At 47.7% G+C, this 16,524-nt stretch overlaps 1 protein-coding gene across 2 annotated transcripts in view; it reads right to left on the reverse strand.

The window, feature by feature from the left end:
* LOC106603110 (neuronal migration protein doublecortin) overlaps positions 1 to 16,524 on the reverse strand; it is a 76,023-nt gene that overhangs the window by 41,472 nt on the left and 18,027 nt on the right. For both annotated transcript variants that reach the window (XM_014196347.2, XM_014196346.2), the window contains exon 3: positions 13,972 to 14,312. In XM_014196347.2, the coding sequence (XP_014051822.1) occupies positions 13,972 to 14,312 (341 nt within the window). The remainder of the gene's footprint in view (positions 1 to 13,971; positions 14,313 to 16,524) is intronic.

The following is a 16,524-nucleotide window of genomic DNA, read 5'->3' on the forward strand; positions in this document are numbered from 1 at the left end:
TTCATTTTGCAACTCATTTCATGTATGTTTTCATGGAAAACAAGGATATTTCTAAGTGACCCCAAACTTTTTAACGGCAGTGTATATGTACCTTGTTTTAGAACCAGCTCTCTGCTCCATTACCCTCCAAACAGCCAGCTGAAATGACCTATTTTGAAATAATCAATGCCCTTATCTATCCCAGCAGTCATTTGTGTATTTTCCAAGGGGAGCTGGGGCCTGTGATATTTTGGTGCGACCGGCGCTTTGAAGCCAGAGAAGAAGAGGAAGTGAATCGGCGGGTTTGGCGGGTTTAGGGATAAGACAGGCCCATGGAAGGGAAGGATTAGCAGGATTTAGAGGCAGCATCGTGGGTGTGCAGCTCACGTCACATAATATACTGTTTCTATCTTAGCCACTGTTCTGAAATGTTATGAGAAACCTTCAAAGCAGAGATGATGACTTTGTGAAAGCGCCACGGGTCATACACACCATAGGTTACTTTGAGGTCAGAGGTAAATACAACAATTCTGTCTTAACGACCATTTCATATCATATGGGATCTTTTGACGCTTCTGTAATAAGGGTGGCACACCTATGACAAAGGTCAACTAGGTCTACAAATAAGACAATGACAAGTAATATCGAGACACAACTTCAGTGAATCAAAGTGTTTACCAGCTCTGTTGACAGCGCATTGCTACAACGTGTACCGTAAGGGAGGGGACTCTGCGGTAAATATATGAAATTCCCATAAGCGGTGAGCTCAATTCAATGAGGTTCAAACGACGGGAGAATCCGGGGGAAAATAACGACGCTCCGAAATGGATACAGTGCGTTGATTTTGAAATGAAAGGCCACCAGAGTAAGGGATGAGAGAAACAAGCCTGGGTACATTCAGCAAACAGACAGTAAACAGGGCAGAGGGACAAAACCTGGCATGCAGCTACAGATTCAGTCTCCACATATTGTTGGGGAGAATGGTAAGTGCCACTGGAGGTCGGCTCACAGGCTCGTTGTGGTGGGTTTAGTGCCGTATTAACCATGTTTTTTAGCCGGCTCTCTGGGTGGTTTCTCCCCTGATCCCAGTGTGCAGAGTTGGGCCAACTACTCTAAGTAGAGCACCCTACTTAGTAGGAAAGTGAGCACTATAAATGCCCTCTCAATCTGACATATGAGCCCTTATTTTGGTGTAACACACTAGATTGTTCATTACTGCAATGACAGCGGACACAAATAAAGGTGCGCAGGCACGCACGCACACACGCACACACACACACACACACACGCACACACACACACACACACACACACACACACACACACACACACACACACACACACACACACACACACACACACACACACACAGAGTAATCACTGTTCAGGGAGCATTGAGGTGGATATTGGACCTTCTCTTTTTGTCAGCTTGTAATCTGATAAGGCTAACTGAGGAGCCTCTTGCTGGTGAGGTAAAATGAACTCCTCTGCTTTTCTCTACATAGAGGTGAAGAGTGGCAGTAGGCCAGAATCTGGGGGTGGGGGGGTTGCAAGAGACAAATGTTGGTTGCAAGAGACAAACGTAAGTGCCTTCAAATGGTTTCCCAGGTCATGAGACTTCTAGTCTATTCTCCCCTAACTTGCGTAAAGCGTTCTTTTTTTCCTAACTGTGTTATCTATCAAATCGAAAAAGTCTAGAGGAGATTTCCTGATTTCCGTGCTGCTCGCCTCTTCCATATAAGGACACATAGGTCCTAAGGAGTGGCCACAATCATCACAGAGTCGGGGACAGGAGAGAACTGTTGAGTGCAGGCCACACAGAGGGACCAGGGGCGAAAGGAAGGAGACTATGCTGCGGAATGACAACATCCTTAGATCTAGTGTTTCACAACCATGGCCTTTGGACCCACACTCACAGAAACAAACCATGCTCAAATCATTACATTAGTATTACTACCTGTCCACTGGTCAGATAATACAACATCAGATAATACAACATCACCATGAACCTTTCTTCCTTAAGCACCCATCAGCTAACTGTTAAATGAGGAGATCCCTGCCTGTAAAAGCCCATAATCACCCTATAACAGATCTCTGATTGGCCCATGCTTGGTGCTTTCAACGGTGTTGAGGGCAGCAGTAAAACAGAAGAGTCAGCCAGGCAGCCAGATCTTCAGAGTCCTGGGGGCCAGCTGGTGCCTGATGTTCCCAGAGGCCCCCAGGGTCATACATCACAGCAGTGATGCCACTAATGGGCTCCAAATGCTTCTGAGGTTCCACCGTGCACACACTGCTGCCTCCATGCTATCTCCATGGAGATGGCCAGGCTGGCCATGTGACTCTTGACTGATGTGGCTCTGCAGTTATTGGATTTATTCTGTTCATCCGCCCCAGGTTGTGGTCACTTGTTGATGCGGGCTAGATATGGGGATCGGGGTTGGGGGTAGGGGCATCCCCGGATGACTGCTGCAATGTCTCATCAGTCAGGATGCTTTATAACGTGAGCCACGCCCCTTGGTCAGCTCATCCATTTCTCTCTCGCTCAAATCCTGTACCAGCGGGCTGGGGTAGGAGGAAGGAGCGACTGTGAATGCACACGGTTATGTGACAGGTTCGGAGTTCTGCGGCTAGCTAGTCACATGGGGGGGGGGACGGGGGGTGAGGAGGAGCTCCTGTAGGTAGCGAGGGCAGCGTGTACAGAATGTAAAGAGCGCGCTCAGCGTATTACGCTGACGCAGCCATTTGCCACGGATACCGAGTCCATCACTGCGGAGTAAATTGCCATGACAACCGCCTCCTCTAGCATGCCTTGCCAAACCTCCCCTGAACGGAGGAGCATGCAGACAGAAAAACCATTGGAATCGCCAGAGAAAGGCTGCTTTTGATGCGTTCAACCTGGGAACGTTTCAAACCTAAATCATACAATCTTGTGAATGTCCTCTGTGATTCACTGGCCAAACTGGATGGGTCTCTACTGTGCTAAGACAATAGCAGCATGAACTTATGCAGGGAACATGAGATTGTATGAGATTGAATTGACTTCCAATTAGCGTATACACTTACAAAACATGAATTACACCTGCTCTTTCCACGACATAGACTGACCAGGTGAATCCGGGTTAAAGAAGGATTTTTAAGCCTTGAGACAATTGAGACACGTGTGCCATTCAGAGGGTGAACGGGCAAGACAAAAGATTTAAGTGCCTTTGAACAGGGTATGATAGTAGGTGGCAGGCGCACCGGTTTGTGTCAAGAACTGCAACACTGCTGGGTTTTTCACAGTCAACAGTTTCCTGTGTGTATCAAGAAAGGTCCACCACCTAAAGGACATCCAGCCAACTTGAAACAACTTTGGGAATCATTGGAGTCAACATGGGCCAGCATCCATTTTGGAATGCTTTCGACACCTTGGTAGAGTCCAGGCCCCGACAAATTAAGGCTGTTCTGAGGGCAAAAGGGGGTGCAACTCAATATTAGGAAAGTGTTCTTAATGTTTTGTACACTCAGTGCCTATTTGTAGGAAACGAGTTGAAAAGACATACGGCCATTCTCAGCAGCTCAGAACCTCGATAACGAGCACTGTACAGCGAGCGGGCTGCAATGCAGTGTACTCATTGTGTCCTTGAATGATTATGTGATTCAAAGACTGGAGAGCTACGCCTAATAGAGTGATATTAGAAAACGACTGATGTGAAAGCCACAAAGAATCGGATCGACAATTTGCCAGAACCCGCTGCTATAGGCCAAAGACAAGCAAAAAAAAATGAAATCACCTGTTCTGGGAGAGCCATCTAGTTAAAGGACAGTGCCAGTCAGTGAGTCACTCTACCATGAACACAGCTATTAGGTGGAAATAGGGACAAAATGGCTGCCAGGGAACGAAGTCTCTCCTCCCTGATGTACCCTGTAGAGATGCTGAGGGCGAATGAAGGAATAATTATCCCCTGCAGTGAATATAAAACAGATCCCAATTTGCTGTCTTTTAAACTGGAGAATGCATCCTGTTCCCAATCACCCCGCCCCCTGTTCTCCATGGGTCTGAATGCGCAGGGGAAAATGTGGGCGATTTGCTCACTGACAGCAAAGGAGGGGGGATGCGGCTTGAGGGGCTAGCTTCACACAGACAGTGGTGAAGTCTGCATTCAGGGACACATAGCCATATCATAACATGCAATGAGCTGGTTCTTTGCCTCTCTCTCTCTCTCTCTCTCTCTCTCTCTCTCTCTCTCTCACACACACACACTGTCAAATGCTTATGCAATGCACACACACACAGTGTACAATGAACATACAGTACATACATGACAGCTGATATTGAAACACACACACACACACACCAACACACCCACACCACAGGATGTGGTGACTGACAGACCAGGCCACACCAGCTGGGCTCTCTTTGTGCCTCGGATGTGGTCTCCTAGCAACCAGTCACACCAGCTGTCGGTGAGGAATGGGAAGAGGAGGAACGGTGCAGGATCAGGGAGGGGCTGGCACTGCATCAAGACTCCCTCTACCATACCGCCAGCAGCACATCGCTCCTGCCTCGCCTGCAGTCTGCAGCTAGCCTAGCCAGCGCTCCTCACCTGCTTCAGCACACAAAGAGCCCTAATACTACACATCACATTAGTCTTTTATCACTCCAGAACAGGAAGTGAACCCTGTGTCTGTGCAATACAATGAACCTCAGGCCTGGAGAAACATTCTGAGACAGAGACACTTTGATTAGGTTTATGATGTGAACACATGGTTGGAGTGTGTGTGTGTGTGTGTGTGTGTGTGTGTGTGTGTGTGTGTGTGTGTGTGTGTGTGTGTGTGTGTGTGTGTGTGTGTGTGTGTGTGTGTGTGTGTTAGTGCTCCACAATATGGTATCTGAGAGCCATGTGAGTTCACGAGCGTGCCGGGTAATACCCAGATCCAAAGCAAATATGTGGGTTTGGCTGTGGTAAAAACAAACCACATATGAAATGTTCAATCATATCACATCAAACTGTACTGTACACATGCCACACGCCAGCATTCAAATCAGTAGGGAACGCATTCTGATCAAAGATGTATAGCATGCAACAGCTAACAGCTCCTAGAGAGAGAGAGAGAGAGAGAGAGAGAGAGAGAGAGAGAGAGAGAGAGAGACAAAAGATCTGAGATACAAACCAACAGAGAGGGTCTAGTGCCTTCAAGCAGATGATGAACTTTTGACACCGTCTCTCGTTTAGGAAAAACATCCCCATTCTGCATGAGGTTTGGCAGAGCAGACGTGAGGCATATTACTACTGTACTTCTCATGCAGGTTTTGTGAGTGGTTTTAGAGGGCCCGGTGTGAGATAGCTTCAGGGTAGGTCGGTGTAATATGCTGATCAGACTCAGTAATGTGAGACTGTTTATCCTGTTACACGCACACATGCACAAACATATAGTATGCCCAGCATGTTGCCATTCATATCAGTGTATCAACAGCAACCTTATACCCCTAAAAATATGTAGAGTATAATATGTCCAGCCATCACAACACTGCCTAGAACAAGTGGATCATTTCATTTGATTTCAATCGCTTCTGTTGTAGCTTAGAACCTATTTGACATCATCTGAGGGTTTTTGTGTTGTGCCCGCCATCGGTTGAGACACAGCATGCTCTTGAATACAGGGTGGGTGTTGTGTTTTGTCTGATAAATATACTAAAATGGGAATACAATTGACAAAAAAAGCAGGGGAAACCTGACTTGTCCTTAAAGGCAGAGAAAGAGGGGGATTTCCTGGGTTAGCCTGCTGACCGTGTGATGACTGATACAACCAGACACCAGGGATTAGCAGTCCGTTTAGACACATCAAAAAGGTGGGCCTGAGGAACAGCTGTAGACAACCAGCCTGGCTGGGTCTGGGCTGGGTCTGGGCTGGGCCTGGGCTGGGTCTAGGCTGGGTCTAGGCTGGGTCTGGGCCTGGGCTGGGTCTGGGCTGGGCCTGGGCTGGGTCTGGGCTGGGCCTGGGCTGGGTCTGGGCTGGGTCTGGGCTGGGCCTGGGCTGGGTCTGGGCTGGGCCTGGGCTGGGTCTGGGCTGGGGCTGGGCCTGGGCTGGGGCTGGGCTGGGCCTGGGCTGGGCCCGGGCTGGGTCCGGGCTGGGGCTGGGTCTGGGTCGAGGCTGGGCCTGGGCTGGGCCTGGGCTGGATCTGGGCTGGATCTGGGCTGGGTCTGGGTCTGGGCCTGGGCCTGGGCTGGGCCTGGGCTGGGTCTGGGCCTGGGCTGGGTCTGGGCTAGGGCTGGGTCTGGGCTGGGTCTGGGTCTGGGCTGGGTCTGGGCTGGGTCTATAGCGCTAAAGCCTAATATAGCCAGGCCTCTAGCAGCACTGGGCGGCGATGGGACAGCCAGGAGAAGAGAAGAGGACAATCTAATGAATAGTGTCAGATGGAATATGACGGGCAGAATTGTCTTTTGCTTCCAGCAACGATGTGAAATCAAATGATGCCGTCTTCTTCAAATCAAATTACGCTCCATCGCTGCCAACACACTTTAGGGCGTGAGTTTAATGAAGTCATGTCTCTATATGTCAGCTCAGCAGGGTTGTTTGTACCTCCTGACGTGTCCTCTGTGTGTCTCTGGGACAGACCTGGCCAGACCAGGGCTGTGGTTTGCTGCTGAGGTAGAGACACTTTAACCTCTCAGAGGATCCCCTCTCACACTGTCATTACCTCCATATCTTGTCTTTACGGCTGCTAATTGCTGCACTTCCGAGTGGCTTTCTGGCAGTGTATACAGATGAACGTGGATATTGGCTATTCAAATGTGGATATGTCTTATGGTGCATTACACCCACTCCTAACAGGCAATGTTCTACTCACGTTTGGGATGTAGAGCTCTATCCTACCTCATCTGAGTCATGAAGAGCACGATGAAACCGGGAGTCTATTCACATAATGATTTACATGAAATATATGGGTGTCCACTCCCCAGCAGGTCTAGTAGACCAGAGCAGGCCAGGGAGCCAACATAGCAAAGGAGATCTCCTGCCTCCCTCTGTCTGCCTTCCTTTCTGACTGAGTGATCGATGGATCGCTGTGGGAGTTTCTGATGTTTCTGACGTCCGTCCAGCTCTCTGGCCTACTGAAGGGGCTGCACTCTTGGATCTCAGCCCTCTGCACCTGATGACGTTTCCCACCTTAGCCTTCTGGTGGGCTGCTTGGTCAGGCCAGGGACGTGTGTGTGTGTGTGTGTGTGTGTGTGTCTCCACAGGCAGATGAGAGTTGGACCCTGTCAGTGAGTCGCCCATGATCCATGGACTCAACGTCACGTCCTGGTGCTGCTGTAGAGCGGTTGGTTTCTCTACTCAGCTTCTAACAACCACCCAAATGGGATGATCAACCCGCACAAAACGCGATAGAGCTCAGTCCAGTTAAAACCTTACTGTGGTAATATGAGACGTCTTTGGGATGACATAGCGTGACTTTATTCTATCAAGTCAACAGTACGCTAGGCTTGGGTGATACACTGTACCGCTTATACCGTTTAAAGGGGTGTTTCGAAAATACAGAGAGTATAATCTTCAACCACGTTTTTGGGTTGAGGGCCTCGCAGGGGCTGCAAGGGTGTATGCTACCCCACTGTTTATAACTAAGTTAAGTATAACTAACAGAAATCTAAAATGTGTCAAATAAATTACATCCAGCTAGGGCTCCAGGGCTCCAGATATGCATTTGGTTTGCTAACTTGCTAGCTTAGTGGCTAGATATCAAGATCAAGCTTCTTGGTTAAAGCAGAGACATTCAATCCCCTCCTGGATCAAGATCCTTGTTGCCTAAATTGTTTTGTGCGTCCCCTAATGTATTTATTTATACTTTTTTAAATAGCGCCCCTTGTGTGCACATTCGGTAATACCGTATACTCCGGTATGGTACAGAAATGGTATGACGATATGAAAATCTGGATATGTCATTGGGGGGGGGGGGGGGTACTGTCACAAATACTCCTGCTCCCTCCCTCCGGCACTCGACATCGCCGGTCTACTAACCACCGGTCCTGGCAACAATAATTACGCAATCTGTTCCCCATCATTACGCACACCTGGTCATCATTTACTCCGTGATTACTCCCCCTTTATTCAGCCCTCAGTTGACATCAGTCATTAGGTAGTATTGTTTTCCCTCACATTCTGTACGTTTCTCATGTTTGTTCATCGGTATCGTTTCTTTATTAAACTCACCTTCTGCACCTGCTTCCTGACTCCCAGCGTATATGTTACAGGATTCCGCTCCAACCCTACAGTACACAGTAGCAACATCATTGCTTTAACAGGCAACAAACAAATGAGCTTTTGTTGTGTCTATTTTAAATCACTGTTTGCTACCCACAAAACGTATCAGCACTTCTAGGGAAACATTGCAGGATTATTTCCATAGGTATCATAGTGGTTGCTTCTGTTTCCTTTGATGCTGAATGAAGATAATAGTCTCTGTGGTTGGGGTGAATGAGGGCTTTGTCCTGACCATAGTGGCCTGCTATGTTGTGGCTTTGCTTTAATCCTTCTCTTACTCCAGTTCGCATGATCCCTAGAGCCTCAATTGAGAATACACTCTTAGAAAAAGGGTTCCAAAAGGGTTCTTCGGCTCTCCCTTTTAGGTTCCGGGTAAAACTCTTTTGGGTTCCATGTAGAACCCTCTGTGGAAAGGGTTTTACATGGAACCCAAAAGGACTCTACCTGGGTTCTCCTATGGGGCCAGCCGAATAACCCTTTTAGGTTCTCGATTTTCTATGAGTATACGTCTGGGACTACATTATAGGTCTTTGTCAGAACGTCTCTCAATATCGACAGTGACAGAACTAAACACAAGAGACTTCTTAGGTATGTTTTTCATTCAAAGTTTGTTTTAGATGTTTGTATAATGACTTGGCGGTAGTAGTGCTGAATGTGACCTTAGTCTGACATCTGTTAACATATTGGAGGTTACCTCCCTCTGGAAGCAGCAGAGGATAACACCATCTTCCAGACGATCAAGGAACAGGGTCATCTACTCCACCAACATCACGACCAGCTGGCGCAACTGGGTACGGCCATGGAGGAGGTCCTCCGCGTTCGCCACCGCCACGACACCACCAGCGAGGCTCTCTATACCCCTAACAGAGGGCCTCCTACCACGGGTCATCACAGTGAGCCAGTCCCCCAGCCTACCCAGCCGTCCGCCTAGGTCAGCGATGCCCAAATGTCTCTTCCGGAGAAGCATGATGGTAGTCCATCGAAATGCCGTGGCTTCCTACTCCAGTGCTACCTCTATTTCGCCTATCAGACGGGAGCCCCCACCACCAAGCGGTCCAAGGGTGCCACAGTAATTTCCCTGCTGACCGGGCGGGCGTTGGGAGTGGGCTACGGCCATCTGGGAGAGAGGAGAGGAGGAGCTGGGTTCCAATGAGAGGTTCATGGCTCTGTTCAGGGCGGTCTTCGACCATCCTCCAGAGGGCAGAGAGGGAGGTGAGCGACTTCTCCAACTCCAGCAGGGTGCCCAGACCGCTGCGGAGTACACCCTCACCTTTCGGACTGTGGCAGCCTCCAGCGGATGGAATGAGCCGGCGCTCCGCACTCTATTCCGGAGAGAACTGCGCGAGGAGGTCCAGACAGAGTTGGCGTGTCGGGATGACAACCTATTCTTGGACGCACTCATCACGATGGCCATTTGTCTGGATAACCTTCTTTGGGAGCGCCAGTGCCCACCTCGCCACTCGCCTCCCTCCTTTGGCTGTCCTGAGGCAGAGCCTGAACCCATGGAGGTGGGGCCACACACCTCTCCGCGGCAGAGCGGCGTCGCTGGAGACAGCTGGGGCTCTGTCCCTATTGAGGTCAGGAGGGGCACCTGCTTCAGCTGTGTCCGGTTCGTCCTAACCCGGGGTCCATTAGAGCAGAGGGGCGGCACTTTGATCTTCCGTCTCCCAGGGTAGGCGTGAGTAATCCATCATCATCGTTTCCCACCAAACCCTTTCTGGTTCCCATTTCACTGGCAGGCTGTCCCTCAGGTGTTGTCTCTACAGCTCTAGTGGACTTCGGTGCCAAAGGGAATTTAATCGACCAGACCCTCGCCTCCTCCCTAAACATCATTTCTAACTCGCTCACCTCTCCTTTTCCTGTCCAAGCCCTGGATAAGTGGCCATTGGCTTCCGGCACAATAACGTACATCACATCACCACTCATCATCTCCGTGGGACCCGTGCACCAGGAAAGCCTTCCCTTCCTTATCATCGCTGCATCTGTACACAAAGTCATCCTCTGCCTCCCATGGATTCAAATTCATAACCCCACCATCCCCTGGTCGAGGATGAGAATGACCGCCTGGGGACCAGGATGTCGGAGGACCTGCTTCCTGTACCCTGCGGTTCCACGTCGATGGAGGATCCTGTGAGTGTCCTCCAGCCCATCAATCTGTCATCCCGTATCGTTGGCCCCATGTTTTGGGACGTAGATGTGGGCATCCGCCAGGTTCTGGAGAGGGAACCCGCTCCTGCTACCTGCCCTCCAGAACGTATCTACGTTCCCATGGGGGTGAGAGATCGGCTGTTGATCTGTGCACACACATTCCTCGCCGCTGGACACCTAGGTATCACCCGCACCATCCAATCCCTCGCCGATAAATACTGGTGGCCCACCTTGGCGCAGGACGTTGCTCACAATGTCAACTCTTGTTACATATGTTCCCAATAAAAAATCTCCCCTACATGCTCCAGCAGGGAAACTACTTCCCCTACCCGTGCCTCAGCGGCCTTGGTCATATCTGTCCATAGACTTTGTAACTGATCTCCCCCTTTCTGATGGTTTTACCACTATTATGGTTGTTGACAGATTCTCTAAATCCTGCCGTTTTATCCCTCTCTGGTCTACCTACCGCTCTCCAGGTCACTGAGGCACTATTCCAGCAGGTCTTCCGGCACTATGGCCTTCTGGAGGACATCGTTTCCGATCGTGGTCCCCAATTCACGTCGCAGGTCTGGAAAGCCTTTATGGAGAAGCCAGGGGCCACGGTCAGCCTCGCATCCGGGTACCAGCCTCAATCCAACGGGCAGGTGGAGAGGATCAACCAGAAGCTGGGGAGGTTCCTAAGGAATCGCTGCCAGGACCGGCAGGGGGAGTGGGCCGTGTTTCTTCCCTGGGCGGAATATGCCCAGAACTCACTTCGTCACTCCTCCACCGGGCTGACTCCCTTCCAGTGCGTCCTGGGATATCAGCAGGCCCTGGCTCCGTAGACTCCAAGCCAGACCGAAGCCCCTGCAGTGATTGAGTGGTTTCAGCACGCCGTCCGTCGTTAGAAGGATCAGGCGGACCACCACAGCAGTGAGGCTCCCGTGTTCCATCCTAGTGATCGTGTCTGGCTCTCCACCAGGAACCTGTTTGTGGGGCCCTTTAAGGTCCTCCAAAGGTTCAATGACGTAACCTATCGCCTAAAACTCCACACCAACTACTGGATCTCACCCTCATGTCATGTTTTCCTCTTCAGACCGGTGGTTCCTGGTCCCCTGGCTGATTCCATCCCCCGCGACACACCTCCTATGCTGTTAGGTCCCTCCTCGACTCCCGACATTGTGGGGGTTGGCTCCAGTACATGGTGGACTGGGAGGGGTACGGTCCTGAGGAGCGCTCTTGGGTCCCGATGGCAGACATCCTGGTCCCAAACATCATCTGGGATTTCCATCTCTGCCGTCCGTACCGGCCTGCTCCTCGCCCTCGTGGCTGTCCTCCTTAACGATGTCATCCTCTGTCTGGACCCGCACTTCGGGGGGGAGGGGGGTACTGTCATGCCTACTCCTACTCCCTCCCTCCGGTGATCGATGTCGGCGGTCTACTAACCATTGGTCCTGGCAACAATTATTACGCAATCTGTTCCCCATCATTACGCACACCTGGTCATCATTTACTCCGTGATTACTCCCCCTTTATTTAGCCCTCAGTTGACATCAGTCATTAGGTAGTATTGTTTTCCCTCACATTATGTGCGTTTCTCATGTTTATTCATTGGTATCGTTTCTTTACTAAACTCACCTTCTGCACCTGCTTCCTGACTCCTAGCGTTTTGTTACAGTATACCGCCCCAACCCTACAGTACACAGTAGCAATATCATTGCTTCAGGGATACAGGCAACAAACAAATCAGCTTTTGATGTTTCTATTTTGAAACACTGTTTGCTACCCACAGAACATATCAGCCCTTCTAGGGAAACATTTGCATGATTATTTCCATATGTATTGGAAGTCAGTTAAGAACAAATTCATATTTACAATGACAGCCTACCCCAGCCAAAACTTAAACCTAAACCAGACGATGCTGGGTCAATTGTGCGCCACCCTATGGGGCTTCCAATCACCGCCGGTTGTGATACAGCCTGGAATTGAACCAGGGTCTGCAGTGACGCCTCTAGTACTGAGATGCTGTGCCTTAGACCGCTGCGCCACTCGGGAACCCAGGTATCATAGTGGTTGCTTCAATTTCCTTTGATGCTGAATGAAGATAATAGTCTCTGTGGTTGGGGTGAATGAGGGCTTTGTCCTGACCACAGTGGCCTGCTATGTTGTGGCTTTGCTTTAATCCTTCTCTTACTCCAGTTCGCATGTTCCCTAGAGCCTCAATTGAGAATACACTCTTAGAAAAAGCGTTCCAAAAGGGTTCTTCGGCTCTCCCTTTTTGGTTCCAGGTACAACTCTTGTGGGTTCCATGTGTGTAATGGGTTTTACATGGAACCCAAAAGGACTACCTGGGTTCTCCTATGGGGTCAGCCAAATAAGCCTTTTAGGTTCTAGATAGCACTTGTTTTCTATGAGTAGGACTACATTATAGGTCTTTGTCAGAATGTCTCCCAATATCGACAGTGACAGAACTAAACACAAGAGACTTCTTAGGTATGTTTTTCATTCAAAGTTTGTTTTAGATGTTTGTATAATGACTGGGCACACCACATCATTTCAACATGGAGAATTGGGTAATGTTTGGTAGATACACTGATCAATGAGATTCCAACCCATTTGCACCCACTCAGAAGTTTGTTGAATTCCCACTGTGTTATCACTATTCATTCAACCATCTTCCAATGGAAAACTAATGTCAGATTTTTTGTTTAGTTGTCATCAAAATGTGTTACTTTCACTGAGCTTTCAAAGCACACCAAAGTTAAAATTGGATTACAATGTCATATATTTTGTTTATTCACAAAACAACTTAATGTGTTATCACTGTACTTCTTCTAATAGAAGAAACAAATGACCTGGATTGCATTTGAGATTACATTGAAAGTACATGTACAAGTGATCAATGCAGTTTTAGAATCTGTGGAGATTATTACAGCGATTGTGAAGATCTCCACAGACCTGTGGCAACGTTTGCACGCTAATGTTGAACATGCATGCTTTACATGATCAAATAATCATCTTGAACGTAGTTTTATTATGTATTATATGTGTAACCAAAGTATGGCGAGTAGGCTAGGTCTACTGTGTAGCCTAGGAATAATATGTTTATGTTTGTACATTTTTTAACCATTTATTTGAGGACCACAACAGAAATATGTTTTCACACTTTTTTTGTGTCATCCTCGATGACTGTAAATGCATTATCCATATGTGTGGCAGTATTGTATTTTAAATTGTAAAATAAATTAATCTATCTATCTATAACATCCACACTTTCTATAATTATATAAGACATTTATTATTAAAGTAACCTGAAAATGTGGCCATGGACGGGATAGGTGTAGATGGATCAACTCTCCAGTAGGAGGTGCTGCCCAGCCTATTGCTTTTTTCTTATCGTGGATATTATGTTGAAGATCTGATGTTGTTTCAAAGGTACAAATTCAACATATTTCATACAAGGTTTATCTAAGTTGAAAATTGGTTACCATGATGACATTATTCTGTGGTTGAAATGTTATCCTGAAAACAACAGAATACGTTGAAACAACGTTGATATAACCAGTTTGTGCCCAGTGGGCTGGGTGATGAGGTGAGGTGAGGTGTGTAAAGGGCGTGACCGACCTGCTTTCCGTCCAGTGTGTAGATCCTCTTAACCACGCCGCTCTCCAGCTTGATGGCCTCTGTGATGTCGGTGAGCACCTGTTCGAAGGAGTGCGCTGTCTTCTTGTTGAGCAGCACGCGGACGGCCTTCCTCGGCTTCACGCCACTCCGCATCACCGTCACCAGCTTGGGCCGAACAAACTCCTTACCCTCCCGGGCTTCGCTGGCCTGCTTACTGGCCAGGCTCTGCAGGTTCTTCTGGCTGGCCGAGGCCTTCACGTTCACAGACCAGTTGGGGTTGACGTTCTTCGTGTAGTCAACCTTCTTGTAGACGTTCTCGGACGCACAGACGTAGCTCTCTCCTGAGGGGATAGGAGAGGACAGGGAGAAGCATAAAACACTGTGAGGAACACAAAGTATTCGCCTTGTTTGACATCTCAAAAACTCAGTAGGTCCCCATTGGTTTCCAACTCCCTGAGGAAAGATTGGCTTCAATGTGAGACATCAATACTATTGGGCAAAAGTGGGGTGTTATGACCTGTAGGATAATCAGCTCAGATATCACATAACGGCAGATCATATTCATGACTTTTGTATTTGGAGAAAATACCGACACATCCTTATGTAAACTATGCATACGATGCTACTATATCTGATACCAAAGGCATGGACACAACATAAACTTGTGAAGAGGATGGAAAAACAGCCTCATACTCAAATAGGGCAATCTAGCTCGACTGAATCTGATAGTGTGTCGCCAAACTTGCAGTTATTTTCCCATACATTTATAAATGGCCCAGTGACCTGTGCTTCCTCCCTGTCAATAATTGCTGTAGCATCTCCATTAACCTAATCCAAAGTGTGCTGACCCATGCACTGAACTCTTGCCCAATCATCAAACAGCAAGAGGAGACTGCTCCGTCGGAGATATGCCAGCCAGTGATGGAATATAGCAATCCAGAAAACGGAGCAATCAAACAAAAGGACCCGGATGTGCTCTTTCCCTCCCTCTTTTTATCCCTCACTCTCTCTCTCTCACATACATACAATACTGCAATGCCATACCACTTCATGAGTACTCCTTCACCCTAGTTTAATACAGCGATGTGAAGAGGGCTTTATTATACCTGAAGCTAAAGTTCTGGGTGTCTTCAACCTGTCCCTCTTTTAAACACAATAAGTCCATACTCATATTCTGGACTTCCTACTACATCACTCACACTCAACTACCTGCACTCTAGGGACACCTACACCAGTGGTATTCAAACTTTTCTGCGGGGACCACATTTTTTCTGCCAGAATTTGTGGGTACCCCATTTTTCCCCCAATTATTTCTCGCAACCCCAGCCTTTCCTGCGGTGGTCCTCATGAGAGCCAGTTTCATCATAGCGCTTGATGGTTTTTACGACTGCACTTGAAAAAACTTTCAAAGTTCTTGAAATGACCTTCATGTCTTAAAGAAATGATGGACTGTCGTTTCTTTTTGCTTATTTGAGCTGTTGTTGCCATAATATGGACTTGGTCTGTTACGAAATAGGGCTAGCTTCTGTATACCACCCCTACCTTGTCACAACACAACTGATTGGCTCAAACGCATTAAGAAGGAAAGAAATTCCACAAATTAACTTTCAACAAGGTACACCTGTTAATTGAAATGCATTCCAGGTGACTACCTCATGAAGCTGGTTGACAGAATGCCAAGAGTGTGTAAAGCTGTCATCGAGGCAAAGGGTTGCTACTTTGAAGAATATAAAATCTAAAATATATTTTGATTTGTTTAACACTTTTTTGGTTACTACATGATCCCATATGTGCTATTTCATAGTTTTGATGTCTTCACTATTATTGTACACTGTAGAAAATAGTAAAAATAAATAAAAAACCCTTGAATGAGTAGGTGTGTCCAAACTTTTGACTGGTACTGTATATATATACACACATCTTTTTAAAATATATTTTCCTTTAACCCTACCACCCCTCCCATAATTGGAGTAAACTAATGAACAACAACACTTAGGCTTCTACTTCCAGCTTATACATACTATATACATTTTACGGACACAGTATATTTTACAATAGTTATATTTTGTTCGTTTTTAGTCTGTCCTATTACAATTAAGTACCTAAGTAACCACGTTTCCATCCACATTTTTTACGCGAGTAAAGTCATAGCATATAAAAAAAAATCACAACGACTCGGGAAACCACGCAGTTTGAATTAAGATACAGATGAAATAAATGATGGTGAACTCCACAGGGTGGTGAAAGTGCAAGGTGATGAGCTTGATGTTCCTTTCCAATAAATGTCCAGGGTCTTATTCTGGTGACACGATGATCGCTGCTTGACTGACCGTTCTGACAAATGAAAATATTCTCGCTGTTTCCCATAATCTCATCATGTAGACCAGCCTACCGCAGAGCCTACCTGCACTGCATTTGTGAGCTGTTGGCTAGAGCGCGGGTACCAAGACCAGAGTAGGCACATTTGCTATTTAACGCAACAGTTTTAGTGACAAAACTATCGGTAGAGTTGAAAATGCGATGGAAACAAATTGAACATTCAATTCTTATTCG

Source organism: Salmo salar, chromosome ssa04 (genome assembly GCF_905237065.1).
Source record: "Salmo salar chromosome ssa04, Ssal_v3.1, whole genome shotgun sequence".
NCBI classification, from domain to species: domain Eukaryota; kingdom Metazoa; phylum Chordata; class Actinopteri; order Salmoniformes; family Salmonidae; genus Salmo; species Salmo salar.